This window comes from Chlorocebus sabaeus, chromosome 1, assembly GCF_047675955.1.
Source record: "Chlorocebus sabaeus isolate Y175 chromosome 1, mChlSab1.0.hap1, whole genome shotgun sequence".
NCBI classification, from domain to species: domain Eukaryota; kingdom Metazoa; phylum Chordata; class Mammalia; order Primates; family Cercopithecidae; genus Chlorocebus; species Chlorocebus sabaeus.
The window spans coordinates 55,459,439-55,482,246 of NC_132904.1; the positions used below are offsets into that span (position 1 = coordinate 55,459,439).

Genomic DNA, 22,808 nt, shown 5'->3' on the forward strand with positions numbered 1-22,808 from the left:
AAAGCAGCAGTTCATCAGCCACTTTGAGATGGGACCCAAAGACAGTATCGGAGGCTGACGGTATAAAACTCTTCCTTATGCCTTCCTCATAATATCCCATCAAACCTTTTCAAGTGCCTATCAACTACAGACTTAAAAAACTCCTTCAACATGTGGCCTACCATTCTCAGTGCTATACTTCAACTTTCCAGGTTAGATCTTTTTTTCCTGATCCCTAAAACAAGATCTAAAATAATCACTTGGCCTAAAATCTTTTTTCCTAATACTAATGACATATATGAACTATAATCTGCTTAAATATGCCAACAATGAAATAGGTGAGTGTGAATCCCCCAAAACACACTGATTAAAGAAGATCACATGAAATTCCAATGAATTCTTAAAGAATCAGAGGGAGGTTCCTAAACTGAGATAAAAACTCAAAGAAAAAAAGCCACAAGTAATAAAGAGCTTTAATCCTCAATGTATTCTGATCACCTTCACATTTTAGAAAACTTATCGGAAGGACTTTTATCAGCACGTATTGAGGAGCCCAGCTTTAGAGATAACTTAGTTTTTGAATAGGTAAAGAGACAACGATTAAGAAAAAAGGGCACAAGGAGTTTCTTAATAGAATAAAGAAACTGCAGAGTTAGAATGCTACTTCAAAAAGAAAAGAATAAATTGAAATTACCATATAATTCACTAATTTTATTATCTATAATTTTATATGTTCAAACTGGCTTAAATTTTCCCAACTTTTCCTACTTCTCAAAGCTCTACAGGAATTGAAAGAAACACTTACTCATAATTTTTCACAAGCTGATAAAGGCAAAGAAGAATTCCTAGCCAACAAGCACTGTTATCGGACTGAAGATAAAAGCCAATTTTGTCCACAATGGCAGTCCAGCGGCTTGGATAATCATGTTTGATGATGTGATGAATGCATGTAGTAAGCTGTACCCTGAAAGCCAAAAATAAACAGTAAGGAAAAAATCCTAACTAGGTAAGATTTTGCTAACTCATAGAAAGGAAAATAGAGTTTAGACAAAATCTGATTTCAAAATAACCCATGTGATGTTAGATGTACACAGAATATATTTGATTCAGAATAAGTCACTGAGCAAAATGAAACCCAACAAATGTTACAAATACAGGTGTTTTATTTTTCATTCCTATCATCAATAAACAAGTTTCATTTAAGAACATCAATTAGGCTGGGTGCGCTGGCTCAAGCCTGTAATCCCAGCACTTTGGGAGGCCCAGGCGGCAGATTACAAGGTCAAGGGATCAAGACCATCCTGGCCAACATGGTGAAACCCCATCTCTACCAAAAACACAAAAACTAGCTGGGCCTGGTGGTGCACGCCTGTAATCCCAGTTACTCAGGGGGCTGAGGTCACTCTGCCCGGCCCACAAGTTTTATATGAGGTTTTTGGTTTCATCAATGTGAAATCAAACCATAGTAAGAAAATAAATTACAGGCCAGGCATGGTGGCTCACATCTGTAATCCCAGCACTTTGGGAGGCCTAGGCAGGTGGATCATTTGAAGTCAGGAGTTCCAGACCAGCGTGGCCAACATGGTAAAACCTTGTCTCTACTAAAAATACAAAAATTAGCCAGGGATGCTGGTGCACGCCTGTAATTCCAGCTACTCGGGAGACTGAGGCAGGAGGATTGCTTAATCCCGGGAGACAGAGGTTGCAGTGAGCCAAGATTTCACTACCTCACTCCAGCCTGGGCGACAGAGCAAGATTCAATCTCAAAAAAAAAAAAAGGCTAAGGCATTCTCCTGTAATAGCATTTGTTGCGTAAGTTTTCTGCTACAAAAAAACACAGGGTTATATGTTCTGTAAAGACCTCAAAAGCCCCCCAGAAAAACAAAACACAGGCCAGGTGCGGTGGCTCACTCCTGTAATGCCAGCACTTTGTGAGGCCGAGGCAGTTGGATCACGAGGTCAGGAGATCGAGACCATCCTCGGCAACATGGTGAAACCCCGTCTCTACTAAAAATACAAAAATTAGCTGGGCGTGGTGCTGTGTGCCTGTAATCCCAGCTACTCGGGGAGCTGAGAGGCAGGAAAATCGCTTGAACCCAGGAGGCAGAGGTTACAGTGAGCAAGGATCGCACCACTGCACTCCAGCCTGGCCACAGAGAGGGAGTCCACTTCAAAAAAACAAAAACAAACAAAAAACAAAAAAACCTGAAAGTTACATCCCTGCAGAAATGGGTAAATTTTAAAAACACATACCTGATGAGCTCAGGAGAATGGATAATGGCTTCTACAATATTTTCTCGAATACAATGGCGATCTTCTTCTGGAATAGTATAAGGGGATATATCCCCTGGTGCTGTTTCTCGATCAGGCCAATACTGTGTTATCATATTTTTCAAATAGATAACACCTAAAATACAGATCAGTTTGACAAAAGAATGTTTACTGTGAAAGTACTGTGAAAATCTCTTAAATGTTCATACCTCAAGTATTTCTTTCAGACCACTGTTTGTAAAGCTATGCTTTCATTAACGAAATACTACATTAAATTATTTTTAAAGTTGATAATGCACAAATTGAACACTTAGTTACAGCAATCATGCACAAAGTTATTACTAATCACATAGCGTAAGAAAACTCTGCAAATAACCCGAGAAAACTGGTTTTTTTAACGTCACAACACTTTTTACCCTGTTTTCTATAGGAGAGTTAAATTAAATCAAATCAGTTTTCTAAATGAAGCCTCTCAAGACAAAACCATCATACACACCCCAACATAGCTTCTACAACTCATCACACAAAGGTAATTAAAAAAAACAATTCTTATCACAGAAAAATCATAGCATATAAAGGTTCTTAATCTATAAATTTAAGTATTTCAATCCCATACCACTTCAAATTCAAATTATGTTATGGGAGAATTTACTGTGTTCAGAAATTACAGATTACTATTTTTCCGTCAGTTATCATACTGCTACCTTCGCACATTGCTATTTGACAAGTTAACAAACTGATGAAGTGGCAAAATCTAGGTTGCTAGCAATGCTTTTTACCCAGCACTTTCAGAGAGAGGGGGACAACAGAATCACAAATGTGTAAGATGTACTGTAAAGGGAAACTGTCCAAAATTAATTCTTAAATTCTGCAAAACACTGGATCATCTCTAATTAGCAATTCTTATCTCGAGTCCTGTACTTTTTTTTTTTTTTTTTGCGACAAGAGTCTCGCTCTGCTGCCCAGGCTGGAGTGCAGTGGCGAGATCTCAGCTCACTGCAAGCTCCACCTCCCTGGTTCACGCCATTCTCCTGCCTCAGCCTCTGGAGTAGCTGGGACTACAGGCGCCCACCACCACACCCGGCTAATTTTTTGTATTTTTTTAGTAGAGACGGGGTTTCACCATGTTAGTCAGGATGGTCTCCATCTCCTGACCTCGTGATCCGCCTGCCTCGGCCTTCCAAAGTGCTGGGATTACAGGTGTGAGCCACCACGCCCGGCCTCGAGTCCTGTACTTATTTGAACAAGGATAACCGACAGAACTGGGATTTTTATATTCTAGTTTGCTTTAATTTAGGAATTAAATATTCGATCTTAGAGTATTTCAAATAGATTAAGCTATATATTAAAATACCCCTCAACAAGGTATTTTTTTTTTTTTTTTTTTTGAGACAGAGTGTCGCTCTGTCGCCCAGGCTGGAGTGCAGTGACCGGATCTCAGCTCACTGCAAGCTCTGCCTCCCGGGTTTATGCCATTCCCCTGCCTCAGCCTCCCGAGTAGCTGGGACTACAGGCGCCCGCCACCATGCCCAGCTAGTTTTTTGTATTTTTTTTAGTAGAGACAGGGTTTCACCGTGTTAGCCAGGATGGTATCGATCTTCTGACCTCGTGATCCGCCCGTCTCGGCCTCCCAAAGTGCTGGGATTACAGGCTTGAGCCACCGCGCCCGGCCTCAACAAGGTATTTTTATGAGATAGAGTCTCGCTCTGTCTCCAGGCTGGAGTGCAGTAGTGCGATCTTGGTTCACTGCAACCTCTGACTCCCTGGTTCAAGCGATTCTCCTTGCCTCAGCCTCCCGAGTAGCTGGGATAACAGGCATGCACCACCATGCCCAGGTAATTTTTGTATTTTTAGTAGAGACGGGTTTTCACCTTTTGGCCAGGATGGTGTCGATCTCCTGACCTTGTGATCCGCCCGCTTTGGCCTCCCAAAGTGCTGGGATTTATAGGTGTGAGCCAACGTTTTAAGATAAACTACACCTACGATAAAGAGTCAAATAGGACCAACAAAATCCAGGTTATTACTACTACAGAATTTTGGTTATTTTTCTCCAAAACAGAACAGAGACCAACATTAAGACCACACAACAGTCCTAATGTCTCTGGATGCAATCTCTGAATATTTCCATATGCTTATGTGATTTGGAATGATAAACATTTTTTGCCCCATCAAAACAGATCCTTGGTACTGCACTGTAAGGATCTCATGATTCAGTCTACTCTAGCCAGAATAGATACTCTAGCAAAGACAGAATGAACTAATCATTCGAAATCTAGCAGATGAAACCACCATATGCCATGCACTACAGAATCTCATTCCAAGAACATAATTTTTTTTTCTTTTTTGAAAGAGGGTCTCAAGTCTGTTGCCCAGACTGGAGTACAATGGCATAATCTCGGCTCAGCACAACCTCCATCTCCCAGGTTTAAGCGATTCTTCTGCCTCTGCCTCCCGAGTAGCTGGGATTACAGGTGCATGCCACTACCACCCGGCTAATTTTTTTGTATTTTTAGTAGAGACAGAGTTTCACCATGTTGACCAGGCTGGTCTTGAACTCCTTACTTCAAATGATCCACCTTCCTTGGCCTTCCGAAGTGCTGGGATTATAGGTGTGAGCCACCGTGGCCGGCCCCAAGTATATAATTTTTAAATTAGTGATATTTTAAATTTTTTGACCAATTCCATAGTTTAACTGCTTCCAATTGTGTACACACTAAAACAATTTCCTAGTGTAATTTATTTTTCTAGTACACATAACCAAGTCTCTAGAATTTATTAATATCACTCCTAAAGGCCAAACACTTAACTGTATAGTAAAATTTTGGATTTAAAGGCAGATTCTTATCTAAAAATGGGAAAATGTAAACTTTACTAGTAAAAGATAAATGAGACTTGAATATATATAAAAAAGAAACGGCCGGGCGCAGTGGCTCAAGCCTGTAATCCCAGCACTTTGGGAGGCCGAGACGGGCGGATCACGAGGTCAGAAGATCGAGACCATCCTGGCTAACACGGTGAAACCCCGTCTCTACTAAAACTACAAAAAAACTAGCCGGGCGAGGTGGCGGGCGCCTGTAGTCCCAGCTACTCGGGAGGCTGAGGCAGGAGAATGGCGTGAACCCGGCAGGCGGAGCTTGCAGTGAGCTGAGATCCGGCCACTGCACTCCAGCCTGGGCGACAGAGCAAGACTCCGTCTCAAAAAAAAAAAAAAAAAAAAAAAAAAAGAAACAAGGCCAGGCACAGTGGCTCATGTCTTTGATCCCAGCACTTTGGGGGGCTCAGGCAAGAGGATCACTTGAGGCCAGGAATTCAAGACCAGCCCAGCTAGGCGTGGCAACTAAAGCCTGTAAATCTCAATACTTTGGAAGCCGAAACCAGCCTGGGCAAGACAGTGAGACCCCATCTCTACCAAAAAAAAAAAAAAGACCAGCCTCAGCAACATACTGAGACTCCATCTCTAAAAAATAAAATAATTAAGATGGGTGTAGTGACACATGCTTGTAGCCCCAGATGTTTGGGAGGCTAAAGCAGAAAGATTACTTGAGCCCAGGAGTTTGGAGATTCAGTGAGCTATAACTGAGTCACTGCACCCCAGCCTGGGCAAGGATCAAGACCCTGAGGAAGAAAGGAAAGGGAAGAAGGGAAGGAGGGAAGGGAAGGAGGGAAGGGAGGAAGGGAAGGAGGAAGGGAAGGAGGGAAGGGAAGGAGGGAAGGGAGGAAGGGAAGGAGGAAGGGAAGGAGGAAGGGAAGGGAAGGGAAGGGAGACAATAAAAATTATTACTCTTTTCTATTAAATTTAGAAATATTTTCAAAAAGATTTACTGCTGACCCGGGAGTTCAGTCATTTACATAAAATTGTTTGCTTTTAAAAAATCATGGCCAGGCATGGTGGCTCACGCCCATAAACCTAGCACTTTGGAAGGCCCAGGCAGGCAGATCGCTTGAGCTCACAAGTTTGAGACCAGCCTGGACAATAGGGCAGGACCCCATCTCTACAAAAAATACAGTTAGTGGGGCATGGTGGTGCTGCCTATAGTCCCAGCTACTCAGGAGGCTGACATGGGAGGATGGCTTGAGCCTGGGAGGCAGAGATTGCAGTGAGTCAAGATGGAGCTACTAAATTCTAGCCTGGGCATTATAACCAGTTTGTCTTTAAAAAAAAAAAAAAAAAAAGTCCTATCTGCCTAGCAGAGTCCAGGATATTTAATTAATTAATTTACAGTGATAAAAAATTTAAATTCATTTATTTCCTGAGTACCTACACTGTACTAGGCAACATTTTAGGCACTGAAAATGAAAATAAACTGTTAACAAAACAGACCTGAGACTAAATTCTATTTCTAAAAATTGAAACAGTTTACTGCACATGGCATATTATGGCTAATTATTTAGCCATTAAAATATGAATCTGAAGGCCGGGAGCCGTGGCTCACGCCTGTAATCCCAGCACTTTGGGAGGCCGAGGCGGGCGGATCATGAGGTCAGGAAATCAAGACCATCCTGGCAAACACGGTGAAACCCCGTCTCTACTAAAAAATACAAAAAATTAGCCAGGCGTGGTGGCGGTCACCTGTAGTCCCGGCTACTTGGGAGGCTAAGGCAGGAGAATGGTGTGAACCTGGGAGGCGGAGCTTGCAGTGGGCGGAGACCTCGCCACTGCACTCCAGCCTGGGCGACAGAGCGAGACTCCGTCTCAAAAAAAACAATCTGAAGACCGGAACCACATAAAGAAAAGGGAAATGCTTAGTATACAACATTAAGTGAAACAAGGAAAACATTTTTTTTTTTTTGAGGCGGAGTCTCACTCTGTCGCCCAAGCTGGAATGCAATGGCGCGATCTCAGCTCACTGCAAGCTCCGCCTCCCAGGTTCATGCCATTCTCCTCCCTCAGCCTCCCAAGTAGCTGGGACTACAGGTGCCCGCTAATTTTTTGTATTTTTAGTGGAGACGGGGTTTCAGCGTGTCAGCCAGGATGGTCACTATCTCCTGACCTCGTGATCCGCCTGCCTCGGCCTCCCAAAGTGGTGGGATTACAGACTGCGCCACCACACCCGGCCCCAACAAAATTTTTAACAAAATAGGTACAGGGGAAAAGAACAGCAAGAAATAATGCAAAAATGTAATATGTTTTTCTAGAATGATGAAATTATTGGTACTTTATATTTCCCATAACAAAATTATTACATCTGCAAATAAATTAAGAAGAAATGAAAAGGCTGGGCGTGGTGGCTCACGCCTGTAATCCCAGCTACTCCGGAGGCTAAGGCAGAAGAATGGCTTGAACCTGGGAGGCAGAAGTTGCAGTGAGCCGAATTTGCACTGCTGACTCCAGCCTGGACGACAGAGTGAGACTATCTCAAAAAAAAAAAAAATTAAAAATGTAAACTCCATTATTTTTTACAGATTAACATAATATTTGGAAAAGTATGCCACATTTTCAGACTATTTGATACTAAGGGAAGTGGCTCAATATGTTGAACAGGAACTAAAAATAGTATAATACTTTTTTTTTTAAACTGTTAAAATGCAAAAAGGTGTTAAGAGATGACTATATAAACAAACAGGTTTGAGTCTTGTTTGAATCACTCATCAGGGAAGGACTCTAAAAATACATAGAACCTTTTAATAAACCCCATCAATTTCTATTTGAAGCTTCCTTTTTAATTCAACTAAATATAAAATTATTCCTTTAAACTCTGCCACCAGATATCAAGGTACCTGATGTTAGCTGTAAACACCGAAGGTAAATTACCCGGGGGGAAAAATTGCCAAAGGGCCATCCCAAGATACTTCTGCTGTTTGATTATGAACCTTTTAAACAATAGATTACATACACTCAAAATAATTTAGGAAACTTGCCTGCCTGTCTCACAGGTAAATCCAGCTGTTCCGACATAGTAATCTGGAGCAGTGTTGAGACAAAATTCAGAGACTTGTGTGCCTACAAAGAAAAAAAGTCCATTTTAAATTTCTGCAAAGAAGTGTACTTTAAAATAACAGATCAAAGAGGCTTCAATACTTTTCCATTGCTTGGCTCACACAAAAGGCTCTTCATAACCGGTTCCAGCCTTATTTCTCATCACTCCCTTATACTGAACTTTAAGGAATTTAATGACTTAAATCCTAAAACTTTTTGGATGTCTGCATTTGCCTGTATACCACTGCACTTCCCATTTATCCCAACTAGCATTCTTTTCTCTTTAATTTTTGAGACGGAGTCTGACTCTGTCGCCCAGGTTGGAGTGCAGTGACGCAATCTCGGCTCACTGCAACCTTTGCCTCCCAGGTTCAAGCAATTCTCCTGTCTTAGCCTCCAGAGTAGCTGAGACTACAGGTGCGCACGACCACACCTGGCTAATTTTTGTTTGTTTGTTTTATGAGACAGAGTCTCCCTCTGCCGCCCCCAAGGCCAGAGTGGAGTGGCGCAATCTCAGCTCGCTGCAACCTCCACCTCCTGGGTTCAAGCGATTCTCCTGCCTCAGCCTCCTGAGTAGCTGGGACTAGTGCCACCATACCCAGCTATTTTTTTGTATTTTTTTTAGTAGAGATGGGGTTTCACTGTATTGGCCAGGCTGGTCTCGAATTCCTGACCTTGTGATCTGCCTGCCTTGGCCTCCCAAAGTGCAGGGATTACAGGTGTGAGCCACTATGCCCGGCCCTAATTTTTTATATTTTTAGTAGAGTTGGAGTTTCACCATATTGGCCAGGCTGGTCTCGAACTCCTGACCTCGTGATCCACCCTCCTCGACCTCCAAAAGTACTGGGGTTACAGGTGTGAGTCACTGCGTCTGACCCCCAGCGAGCATTCTTTTTTTTTTTTTTTTGAGACAGAGTCTCGCTCTGTTGCCGTGGCTGGAGTGCAGTAGCATGATCTCAGCTTACTGCAACCTCCGCCTCCTGGGTTCAAGCGATTCTTCTGCCTCAGCCTCCCAAGTGGATGGGGCTACAGGTGTGCACCACTATGCTTGGCTAATTTTTGTATTTTTAATAGAGACAGGGTTTCACCATATTGGCCAGGCTGGTCTCGAACTCCTGACTGTGTGATCTGCCGCCCTGGCCTCCCAAAGTGTTGGGATTACAGGCATGAGCCACCATGCCAGGCCCTCCAACTAGCATTCTTAGCCTACGCTGGTGACAGCAGCTCAGTAACAATATCCTCTGTGATACCTGTTTCCTCTTTCAAGTAATTTCTCCATAGAAACATTTCATTAAATGGCCAGACACATATGAAATCAATAAAAATGAACAGTTTGGTCCAGGCATGGTGGCTCTGGGAGGCTGCGGCGGGCAGATTGCCATGAATAGTCTGGGGGTAGTTTCCAAGGTGGTGATAGTGTTATTTCTTGATATGACTGCTGTTTTATACAAGTGTGCTCAGTTTGTGAAAACTGACTGTACCTTTATGACCACCTTTGTGTATACATGTTACATTTCAAAAGAAAGTTAAAAATCAATAGCTTTGAACATACAATAAAAGAATACAGATTATATAATCATAATGTAATAAATACATTTATATGAATATGCAATAGATTTCGCGCATTTTAAATTTTTCAAATTTTCCACATTTTACATTATAGACATGGATCACTCTCACTAACAGTACAAAAAGGTTACATATTCCTAAATTTGTCATATTTGCTTCTGATTTTTTTTTTTTTAATTTTTTGTTTGCTTTGTTGTTGTTAGAGATCAGGTCTCGCTATGTTGCCCAGGCTGGTCCTAAACTGTTGGGCTAGGCTCAAGAGCTCCTGCCTTAGTCTTCTAAAGTGCTGGGATCACAGGCGTGAGTGCTGGGATTACAAGCATGAATGAGCCACCCGTTCCCAGCTATTTTAGTATCTTCTTACAGACTTTACCCCATTCTGCAAACACATTCTTATAGAGAATTTTCCAGCTGGGTGCAGTGGCTCATGCCTGTAATCCCAGCACTTTGGGAGGCTGAGGCGGGCAGATCACTTGAGTCCAGAAGTTCGAGACCAGCCTGACCAAAATGGTGAAACCCCATCTCTACCAAAAATATAAAAATTAGCCAGGCGCATGCCTGTAACCCCAGCTACATGGGAGGTTGAAGTATGAGAATGGCTTGAACCCCAGAGGCAGAGGTTGCATCGAGCCAAGATAAGGCCACTGTACTCTATCCAGCCTGGGTGACAGAGGCTCTGTCTCAAGAAAAAAAGGAAAAAAAACAAACAAAAAAACCACACAAAGACTGGGTGCAGTGGCTCACGTCTGAAATCCCAGCACTTTGGAAGGCTGATGTGGCTGGATCACTTGAGGCCAGGAGTTCAAGACCAGCCTAGCCAACAAGGTGAAACACCATCTCTACTAAAAATACAAAAATCAGGCCGGGTGCGGAGGATCATGCCTGTAATCCCAGCACTTTGGGAAGCCACGGTGGGCGGATCACTTGAGTTCAAGCCTAGCCTGGCCAGCATGGTGGAACACTGTCTCTAATAAAAATACAAAAATTAGCCGAGTGTGGTGGTGCATGCCTGTAATCCCAGCTACTCAGGAGGCTGAGGCAGGAGAATCACCTGAACCCGGGATGCAGAGGTTGCAGTGAGCTGAGATCCCGCTATTGTACTCCAGCCTGGGCAATAGAGTGAGACTGTGTCTCGGAAAAAAAAAAAAAAAAAGCCGGGCATGGTGGCTCATGCCTGTAATTCTAACACTTTGGGAGGCCAAGGCAGGTGGATCACCTGAGGTCAGGAGTTCGAGACCAGCCTGACCAACATGGCAAAACCCTGTCTCTATTAAAAATACAAAAATTAGCCAGGCTTGGTGGCGGGCACCTGTAATCCCAGCTACTCAGGAAGCTGAGGCACAAGAATGGCTTGAACCCGGGGGGTGGAGGTTGCGGTAAGTCGAGATAGCGCCACTTCACTCCAGCCTAGGCAAAAGAGCAAGACTCTGTCTTAAAAAAAAAAAAATTTTCCTTTGAATGTAAAAAATGGTTTCACATTAGAATCTAGACTTTATTCTTTCAATCACTCCAAAAATTACTTATTTAGGTGTTTGTGGTATAAGACATTATGCCAGGAGCTGAGACTACAGGGTTGAATATGACAACCAGGCTCTATGACTTCATAGCAACTTACAGTGTTGTCAAGAAATACAAGATAATCAAACAGATAATTGCAATAAAGTACAATCGGATATAATTGCAATAAAATACAGTCGGCGCCCCCATACCTGTGGGTTCCAAATCCATGAATTCAACCAACCACAGATGAAAAATATTTGGGGGAAAAATTTTTAAATAACAATACAATAAAAATAATACAAACTTAATAATACAAGTACAGCAACTATTTACATAGCATTTACATTGCATTGGGTATTAAAAGCAATCTAGAAATGATTTAAAGTGTTCACGGGGATGTGCACAGGTTATAAGCAAATACTACACCATATAAGGGACTTCAGCATCCATGAATTTTGGTATCCGTGGGGGTCCTGGAACCAATCCCTCATAGTTACCAAAGGAAAAGTGTGTAATGGAAGAAGTAGCAGTATGGAACAATCAAAAGGAGGATCTCCTAATACAGAAGACCTGAACAGAAGGAGTTAGGTGGATGAAAGGGAGGTATTGACCCTTTTAACTACCCTAGATGTGAAGACTACCAACACTATCACTTTACTTAAACACCCTTCCACCTATGCCATTCAGCATACCATTTTTTCTGGTCTCTTTCTCAGGCTCCTTTACTGATTTCTCATCCTGTTTAATCTATAAATGCTAGAATTCACTAGGACTTGGTCATAGGCCATCTTTCTTCTTCCCAAATGATCTCATCCAATCACTACCTTTACAAAGCATAATTTTCCCCTCAAAATTATTACTCTACTTCCCTGTACCACTTCTTCCAACCTCTCATCACTATCCTCACAGTAATCCTTACCACTTTCCTCTTCATCAACCCAATTTAATATATCAAGTCCTGTCAATTCTATATCCAAAATCCTTCTTTAAAATGTATCCATTTTCTTCATTCCCATGAACACCAACCTAGTCCAAGTGACTATCATTCCTCTTAACTATTTGTGCCCCCAATCATTCTCTATTTAGCAGCCAAAGATCTTTTAAAATTATAAATCAATCCCCTTTAAACAAACCTTTTAACAAGCCTGCTTTCTACTGCACCTTCCAAGGTCCTACATGAAGACATCTTGTCCCTGCCATTTTCTTCAGCCTCATTTTTTTTTTTTTTTTTTTTTTTTTTTTTTTTTTTTTTTTTTTTTTTGAGACAGAGTCTCGCTCTGTCGCCCAGGCTGGAGTGCAGTGGCCGGATCTCAGCTCACTGTAAGCTCCGCCTCCTGAGTTCATGCCATTCTCCTGCCTCAGCCTCCCGAGTAGCTGGGACTACAGGCGCCTGCCACCTCGCCTGGCTAGTTTTTTTGTATTTTTAGTAGAGACGGGGTTTCACCATGTTAGCCAGGATGGTCTCGATCTCCTGACCTCGTGATCCGCCCGTCTCAGCCTCCCAAAGTGCTGGGATTACAGGCTTGAGCCACCGCGCCCGGCCTTCAGCCTCATTTTTAAAAACTTTCTCAACATGCTCTCCTCACTGCCCCACCTACCAGCCTTTGGGTTCTTTCACCAAGAAAGAAACATATTTAACAGGTACAAAATCACAACTAGATAGAACTAGTAGGTTCTAGTGTTCTATAGCACTGTAGGGTAACCATACAACAATTTATTGTGTATTTTCAAATAGCTAGAAGAGCAGATTTCCAATATTCCTAGCCCAAAGAAATGATACACATTTGAGATGAATATGCTAATTACCCTGATTTGATCATTACATTGTTGTATACATGTACTGAAATACCACTGTACCCCATAGATATATATTATACAATTATCATGTATCAATTAAAAAATAATAAAAGCAAAAAGAAACACATTACTTCATTTCAGAGTCTTTGTGCATGCTGTGTATCCTTCTCTTGCACGCTCCACCAGTTAACTGGTTCACAGTTTCACACTGTTTGGGTCACTGCTTAAACATTATTTCCTTAGAGAAGCCTTTTCTGCCTGATCACTCAAGCTAAAGCAGGGATCCCTATTGCTCTCATAACCATTATTTTCCTTCATAACGCTTATTACATATTTGTGTACTATATTTGTAGATGGTTCTTATGCCTGTTTCTCCTATTAGACTCTAAGCCCCACTGAGTAAGGACTATACTGTTTATATCCCCAGTTCTTCATATGACACTTGGCATTTAAGCTATTCAAAAAATTCACTGAATGAATTGGAAGAGCCAAGAAATAAATGCCTTGGAATATGTGATTGCCTAGGGGCAGTATAGAGTGAGAAAGGTTTTTACATTTAAGGGACAGATGGATGAGCCCGAAGGACATTACTATCCACACTACTAGGGCACTTTTCAGACCATTTACATTACAGTATATATCTTATCTCCTGCATGGAATCATGAATTCCTGGAATGAACTGCTGCAATCAGATAGTCTTGGTTATAAATCGAGGTGATGGCACTTCCTAGAATGCTAAGCCTTCAACAAGTTGATGCAGTAAATCTAAGTCTCAATAACAAAATAAGAATAATAAAATCTACTTCACAGGATGGCTATAAGGAGTGTATAAAACAACACAGGTGCACGGTGGCTCATGCGGTCAGGAGTTCAAGACCAGCCCGACCAACATGGTGAAGCTCCATCTCTACTAAAAATATAAAAATTAGCCGGGTGTGGTGGCACACACCTGTAGTCCCAGCTACTTGGGAGGCTGAGGCAGGAGAATCGCTTGAACCCAGGAGGTGGAGGTTGCAGTGAGCCGAGATCGCGCCACTGCACTCCAGCCTGGGTGACAGAGCAAGACTCTGTCTCAAAAAACAAACAAACAAACACACAGAACACAGAAAATATCTTAGCAAATATCAAGACATAACAAATATGTCTTGATATGGATATATCCTTTATATGTCCATATTCAATAGAATCTCACCTTCCTCAGAATACGCTCTAACATCAGGAAGGTGTAAATCGATATATAGGCAAGTTACCCTTTAGTTCCTTAAATTGTCCATAAAGCACACATACATGGTTTTGTGTATACAACCTCTCTTTAGCTCCCAACATTGAAGTTTTTCCTTAATTTGAAACAGGCTACTTTATATGATTAGAACCCCAGATTAAACTGTTGGTTTATGTTTGGGAGCTATGTTGGAACAACAAAAACTGCCCAGCACAGTGGCTCACACCTGTAATCCCAGTGCTTTGGGAGGCTGATGCAGGAGGATCACCCAACGTCATGAGTTCAAGACCAGCCTGAGCAACACAGCAAGACACTACCTCTATAGAAAATTTTCAAAAAAAAAAAAATTTTTTTTTTGAGACAGAGTCTCACTCTGTCACCCAGGTTGGAGTGCAGTGGCTCAATCTCGGCTCCCTGCAACTTCTACCCTCCAAGTTCAAGTGATTCTCCTGCCTCAGCCTCCCGAGTAGCTGGGATTACAGGCACCTGCCACCATGCCCGGCTAATTTTTTTTTTGTATTTTTAGAGACAGGGTTTCACCATCTTGGCCAGGCTGGTCTTGAACTTCTGACCTCATGATCCACCACGCCCAGCCTAAAAATTATAATAGCTGGGAGTGGAAGCATGCATTTGTAGTTCGAGGCTACAGTAAGCTATGATCACAACACTCCACTCCACCCTGGGCAACAAAGCAAGACCTCAACTCTAAACAACAACAAAAACCACCACTGTTTTTGTTGGCTGGACAGATGTACAGCTACATTATGTGCATTAAGGCAGGCAAATCTAACCTATAGTAATAGAAGTCACAAAAATAATAACTTGGAGGAGGAACAGTATTGAATAGGAAGAGTATCAAGGAAACTTTCTAGGCCAATGAAAATGTTGTATGTGTCTTGGTCTGGGTGCTGGTTACCCAGATTTAACTTAAAAAAACAAAATCAAGACTATTTTTACCCCAACTTTCACAGCAGCATTACTCATAATACTCTAAAAGTGGAAACAACCTGTATGCCCATCAACAAATGAAAGTAAAATGTCTTATTGATACGTACAATAGAATGCTATTTGGCAATTTAAAAAAATGAAGTACTGATACACGCTACAACAATGCATGAACTTTGAAAACATAATGCTACATGAAAGAAGCCAGTCACAAAAGACTACATATTGTATGATTCAAATACATGAAATGTCTGGAATACACAAATCTATATAGACAGAAAATAGGATTGTTGCCTAGGGCTAGGATGGGGGTCAGAGATGGAATAGGGAGTGACTGGTAAGATAATGAATTTTCTTTGTCGGGTCATGGAAATGTTTTAAAGACTGGGTGATGGCTGTACAACTGTGAACATACTAAAAGCCACCATATTGCATACTTTAAATGTGTGAATAGTTAAATCGACAACACTGAACTATGAAAATAAGCACTTGTCATTTTTTTTTTTTGAGATGGAGTCTTGCTTTGTCTCCCAGGCTGGAGTGCAGTGGCACAATCTTAGCTCACAGCAACCTCCGCCTCCCAGGTTGAAATGACTCTCCTGCCTCAGTTTCCTGAGTAGTTGAGATTACAGGGACATGTGCTGCTACACCCAGCTAATTTTTGTATTTTTAGTAGAGATGGATTTTCGCCATGTTGGCCAGGCTGGTCTCCAACTCCTGACCTCAAGTGGTCCGCCCAGCTCAGCCTCCCAAAGTTCTGGGATTATAGGGGTGAGCCACCACACCCGGCCCAATACTCATCACTTTATTAACCTTATTAATTACCTTCGAAAACATGTTAAGTATAAATTTTAAAAGTGCAATTGATTTAAAAAAGCATAACTTTCAGCCAGGCGTGGTGTCTCACGCCTGTAATCCCAGTACTTTGGGAGGCTGAGACGGGTGAATCACCTGAGGTCAGGAATTCAAGACCAGCCTGACCAACATCGTAAAACCCCATCTTTATTTAAAAAAAAAAAATACAAAAATTAGCCAGACATAGTGGTGGCTGCCTGTAATCCTAGCTATTTGGGAGGCTGAGGCAGGAGAATCACTAGAACCTGGAAGGCAGAGGTTGCAGTGAACCAAGATTGCGCCATTGCACTTCAGTCTGGGGAAGAGAGTGAGACTCCATCTCAAAAAAAACCAACCAACCAAACAAACAAAAAAACACCCTCCAGAATGTCGTGCGCAACATGCTGGATGGAGAGCTGCTCAACCGCTACCTGTACCTGAGCACCATTGAGCACAGCGAGCTGGCGAAGAAGATTGGCACCACGCCCAACATAATCCTGGACGACTTGCTGGAGACAGACCATATCACCGCCCACTTCTAGCCCCGTGGATGCCGTTGCCACCAGCACCACTGCACTACCTCCCACCCCCATTTTTGTACAAAACACAAGGAAAAACATTTTTGTTTAAAAAAAAAAAAGTAACTTTATAACTTTCATACAACTAAGCTAGAGTAAGAATAAGAAAGAAAGGATATTTCTGCTAGCGGGGATATATAGCACAAGCAATCTGAACCAGGAACATCTATCTAGCTGCCCCATACACATTTCTACCCACCTGAAATTCCTAAGACAGGAAGACTTGTATTCTCCCAAAGATAACAAATGAGGGCCAGATGTGGTGGCTCACACCTGTAATCCCTGTACTTTGGGAGGCCGAGGTGGACAGACAACAAAGTCAGGAGTTCGAGACCAGCCTGGCCAACATGGTGAAACCCCATCTCCACCAAACATAATTAGCTGGGCGTGGTGGGGGGGGCACCTGTAATCCCAGAGGCTGAGGCTGGAGAATGGCTTGAACCTGGGAGGCGAAGGTTGCAGTGAGTCAAGATCGCACCACTGCACCCTAGCCTGGGTGAAAGAGTGAAACTCCATCTCAAAAAATAAAAATAAGCTAAATTAAAAGTATCACTAGCATCAATCTTTATCACAAAAACCCTCTAAAATTTGGGCAATTATGATATTATTGTCAACAATTTGGCAAACATCAATACAAGCCTCAGAAGATGCTACAATAGATCTTTTATATGAGTCAAAATATAAATGTAACTTCTGGATGTTGCCCTAATTATATGCCCAGTAGTCCACTTCTCAAGCTCCTGGATTCTAACATAGAACTGAAGCACCAAATGAGTCATTATACATCATTAATTAGGGCTAAACCTCCTAATATTCTACTTTTAAAAGCTCCTAACCATAACAGAAAACCACCTTCCTACACATCTTTGAACCTTCTCATTATCTGTCATCAACTCAGATAATTTCAATAGTCACCTTTAATTCATCTCATCAAAATTCTTCAACAAACCCAACTCCATTCTTCTTACTAGTACTGACAATGCGCCAGACATTATGGAGAAAAAAGATCAGTATGAAGTTATGTTGGGAGTTTAATTCCAATTGGACTAATAAGTAAAATTTCAAGTTAAAACCTAAGGGACGTAAACTCAGAAATCGGAGAAAAGACTTTGAACAGTGAAAGATAAAAATGAATTGGTAGGGCCGGGTGCGGTGGCTCATGCCTGTAATCCCAGCACTTTGGGAGGCCGAGGCGGGCGGATCACAAGGTCAAGAGATGGAGACCATCCTGGCCAATATGGTGGAACCCGTCTCTAAAAATACAAAATTAGCTGGGCATGGTGGCGTATGCTCGTAGTCCCAGTTACTTGGGAGGCTGAGGAAGGAGAATTGCTTGAACCTGGGAAGCAGAGGTTGCAGTGAGCCGAGATCACGCCACTGCACTACAGCTGGGAGACAGAGAGAGATTGTCTCAAAAAAAAAGAAAAAAATTAGAAATTGCTTTTCAAAGGTTACCGATAGTTGAAGGCATTTTCCCAGAAAGTCTTCAGTTTGTTTAACCTCTCTCATTTAGAAGTATCAACATCCCTTTCTTTTTTCTAAAATTTTTTTACTCATTTTCAAAAGTAATTCATGCTCATTGGTAGATAATTTGTTCAATCTATGTAAAAAAAAGGAAATGAGGCCTGTTGTGGTGGCTCGCACCTGTAATCCCAGCACTTTGGGAGGCCGAGGAGGGCAGATCACCTGAGGTCAGGAGTTTGAGACCAGCCTGGCCAATGTGATGAAACCCCATCTCTACCAAAAATATAAAAAAATTAGCCGGACGTGGTGTTGGTTGCCTGTTATCCCAGCTACTCTGGAGCCAAGGCAGGAGAACCCCTTGAACCCAGGAGATGGAGGTTGCAGTGAGCTGACACGGTGTCACTGCACTCGTTTGGGAAACAGTGAGACTCCATCTCAAGAAAAATAAAAGAGAAAAAGGAAACTAACCACTAACCACAATAACCTTCTTAAAATTATCTTTCTTGGCTTCTCTCTTACTTTTATGCACAAAATCCCAGTTTGCTTTTTCAGATGTTTCTCAAAGTACTCAAAATAGGCATGGTTGAAAGTTTAGCCCTCTAGTCCATCTCATACCTTTTGATCATACTACTGTAATTACCTGCCTGCAGAAGAATATAACTTTTCCATTGCTGCTTTCTCTCTTAAGCTTCAGCTCTACATTCCAATGGCCTGCTAGACTTTTTCTACTTGATGTTTACCAGCTCCTCAAACTAGACACCCTGTATGTAATGCATGTCTTCAAAATCAGTTTTCCCTCTGGACCCACATTTTCCAAAGTAATCACTAATGTCAGTATCTTTTAAAACTTACTCTTCAAACCTGTAACTTTTTTTTTTTTTTTTTTTGGAGACAAGAGTCTTGCTCTGTCGCCCAGGCTGGAGTGCAGTGGAGCAATCTCGGCTCACTTCAGCTACTGCCTCCCAGGTTCAAGCGGTTCTCGTGCCTCAGCCTCCTGAGTAGCTGGGATTATAGGCATGCAACGCCACGCCCAGGTAATTTTTGTATTTTGAGTAGAGACAGGGTTTTGCCATGTTGGCCAGGCAACCCTCAGGTGATCCTGAGATCCACCCACCCTGGCCTCCCAAAGTGCTGGGATTACAGGCCTGAGCCACCACACCTGGCCAAAACTGTAATTTTGTATTATTTCTCTCCACTGAAATATAACCAAGGAGACTTTCAATTAGCTACTACACTTCAGACCATTTTTAAGGAACGTAGGAGGTGGAAGAATGCTGTGATATCAGATTTTTACATAAAATACAACCAGGTAATTTCAAGAACCAAGGAACTTCTAACCTTTGTTGTTACTAAAGCATTTGACAAGCTGGGCACAGTGGCTCACACCTGTAATCCCAGCAATTTGGGAGGCCGAGGTGGGCAGATCACCTGAGGTTGGGAGTTCGAGACCAGCCTACCAACATGGAGAAACCCCGTCTGCTAAAAATACAAAATTAGCCAGACGTGGTGGTGCATATCTGTAATCCCAGCTACTCAAGAGGCTGAGGCAGAAGAATCACCTGAATCCGGGAGGCGGAGGTTGTGGTGAGCTGAGATCGCGCCATTGCACTCCAGTCTGGGCAACAAGAGCGAAACTCCGTCTCAGAAAAAAAAAAAAAAAAAGAATTTGACAAAGGCAAATATGACATCTACTTTGGCTACATGAAATATGAGGCAGAGTGAGGTTAAGTCATTATAGTCGTAGACTCAGGACAGGGCTAAGGCTCTTCACTGTGTCCCCCTGCCTTTGTTAAAAAACAGTAATAAGTCAGGTGCAGTGGCTCACACCTGTAATTCTAGCACTTTGGGAGACAAGGCTGGGCAACAAAGAGAGACTTCATCTCTACAAAAAATCAAAAACTTAGCCAGGCATGGTGGTGCGCGCCTGTAGTCCCAGCTAGTTGGGAGGCTGAGGCAGGAGGATAGCTTGATCCCAGGAGAGTAAAGGCCGCTGTGAGCCATGTTCATACTACTGCACTCCAGCCTGGGTAACAGTGTGAAATCCTGTCACAAAAAAAAAATTATTATTATTATTATATTATTTTACAATATTATTTTTATGCTTTCCAAATAGGAAGTTTTATGTTATTTATTTTTTTAAGATGGAGTCCCACTGTGTTGCCAGGCTGGAGTGCAGTGGCATGATCTCTGCTCACTGCAAGCTCTGCCTCCCAGGTTCATGCTATTCTCCTGCCTCAGCCTCCTGAGTAGCCGGAACTACAGGCGCCCACCACCATGCCCAGCTAATTTTCTGTATTTTTAGTAGAATTGGGGTTTCACCATGTTCGCCACGATGGTCTTGATCCTGACCTCGTGATCCACCCGCCTCAGCCTCCCAAAGTGCTGGGATACAGGTGTGAGCCACCACACCCAGCCGGAACTTTAATTTTATTTTTCATTTTTTGAGACAGAGTCTCGCGCTATTGCCTGGGCTGGAATGTAATGACAGGATCTTGGCTTACTGCACCTCCGCCTCCCAGGTTCAAGCGATTCTCCTGCCTCGGTCTCCCAAGTAGCTGGGATTATAGGCACCCACCACCACGCCCGGCTAATTTTTCGTATTTTTAGAGACGGGGTTTCACTATGTTGACCAGGCTTGTCTCGAACTCCTGACTTCATGATCCGCCCACTTCGGCCTCCCAAAGTGCTGGATTACAGGCGTGAGCCACCGCACCTGGTCCCCAACTAGGAACTTGAAAAAAAAAAAAACTTTTTTATTAGAAATTGTTTAGCAGCCGGGTGCCATGGCTCATGTCACTACAAGAATTTTTTCGTAGTGACAGGGTCTCCCTATGTTGCCCAGGCTGGTCTTAAACTCCTGAACTCGAGTGATCTTCTCCCTGCTTTTACCTTCCAAAGTGTTGGGATTACAGGCGTGAGCCACTGCGCCCAGCCTCTTTCAGATCTTTAACAAGCTACATCACTGAATAACTTGCTACCTAAGAGCCAAAGTATCCAGGGACTTTCCTTCTCCGGAATTCAGAACAGTAACTTTAAAATATTCCTGGTGAAGGAATGTTATCTAAACTACAGGCTACTCTGGTCTTCTTTTATTGCTTTATTTCTAAACATTCCAAATTATCCTACAAATACGCCATTATTTTACACTTTTCCAGACCTAAGATTTTCATTAATTAAATACTTTTAATAAAATGAAATCAAATGAACCATTTATAAGTAAGGTATATCACATACAGCAGTAATAGTTAACCGTCTGTGACAATCCCAAAAGTGAGCCAGGGTAGTGTGAGTTTAAAAAAAAGCAAACCCAAAATATCAAGAAACTTATCAAAAGCAAGTTCACTTTTTCATATAAAGCATGTGAGAAAGTAGCACTGCTGCCTATATACATAAAACCATTAGGACGAGCATGGTGGCTCAGGTCTGTAATCCCAGCACTTTGGGAGGCCAAGACAGATGGACCATCTGAGGTCAGGAGTTCGAGACCAACTGGGCCAACATGGTGAAACCCCATTTCTACTAAAAATACAAAATTAGGCCAGGCACAGTGACTCACGCCTGTAATTCCAGCACTTTGGGAGGCCGAGGCGGGTAAATCACCTGCAGTGAGGAGTTCAAGACCAGCCTGGCCAACATGGTGAAATCCCATCTCCGCTAAAAACACAAAAATTAGCTGGGTGTGGTGGTATATGCCTTTAATCCCAGCTACTCAGGAGGCTGAGGCAGGAGAATTGGTTGAACCCGGGAGCAGAGGTTGCAGTGAGCCGGATGGCGCCAATGCACGCCAGCCTGGGCAAAAAGAGCAAAACTCCACTAAAAGAAAAAAAGGTATATATATATATATAACCATTATATAAAATATTGAGCTTAGGAACCAAGAGTTTAAATGTCTTCTGGGTAAACCCTCTAATTCTACTTACAGCATTTTTCTTGGTTGCAAATACAACAGGGGAGAGAGTATTGATGCCGAGATCATATCTACCTTAGCCAAAATCAGATCCAATAGTTTCCTTATCCAAAATTTACATATAGTTTTATTATAGTACTGACCACATGTATTGTAAGGGCCAGTGACATAGTGATTATGGAGCTCTAGAAAGCAAGTGATCATGAATTTCTCTGCATCTAACTACTTAGCTCAGTGCCTAGCACACAGACATTTGCTGTTACATGAACCAGACTGGGAATTATCCTTCGGAATGAGTATTTCATAAGTATCTTCCTGGCATTATATTTAAAAATGCCGGCTGGTGCAGTGGCTCATGCCTGTAATCTCAGCACTCTGGGAGGTCAAGGTGGGTGGATCACTTGAGGTCAGGAGTTTGAGACCGGCCTGGACAATGTGGCGAAACTCCGTCTCTACTAAAAATACTAAAATTAGCCAGGTATGGTGGTACGCACCTTAAGTTTCAGCTACTCAAGGGGCTGAGGCCTGAAAATCGCTTGAACCTGGGCCTGGAGGCTGCAGTGAGCCAAGATCGTGCCACTGCACTCTAGCCTAGGCAACAGAGTGAGACCCTGCCACAAAAATAATAGTAAATTTTTAAAAATAAATAAAAGAGCTAAAGCCCATATTGCTATTTACTAATATTATAACAGTAAGTCATAAAGCCTATTACTGGTAAATTAAGGAATAACAATAACAAAAAACAATAATTCATGACCTCATGAAACTTAAAATTATAGTGGAGAGAACAAAAGTAAAATTAGGCCAGGTGTGGTAGCACGGGTC

General features: G+C 42.4%; 1 protein-coding gene across 2 annotated transcripts in view; it reads right to left on the minus strand.

Annotated features, from left to right (window-relative positions):
• Positions 1-22,808, minus strand: part of IPO7 (importin 7) — a 63,873-nt gene that overhangs the window by 36,608 nt on the left and 4,457 nt on the right. Inside the window, exons 2-4 of one of the 2 annotated variants that reach the window (XM_008007250.3) lie at positions 8,110-8,191; positions 2,233-2,386; positions 785-943 (exon numbers count right to left, since the gene is read on the minus strand). In XM_008007250.3, the coding sequence (XP_008005441.1) occupies positions 785-943; positions 2,233-2,386; positions 8,110-8,191 (395 nt within the window). The remainder of the gene's footprint in view (positions 1-784; positions 944-2,232; positions 2,387-8,109; positions 8,192-22,808) is intronic. The other variant, XM_008007255.3, reaches the window with a different exon arrangement.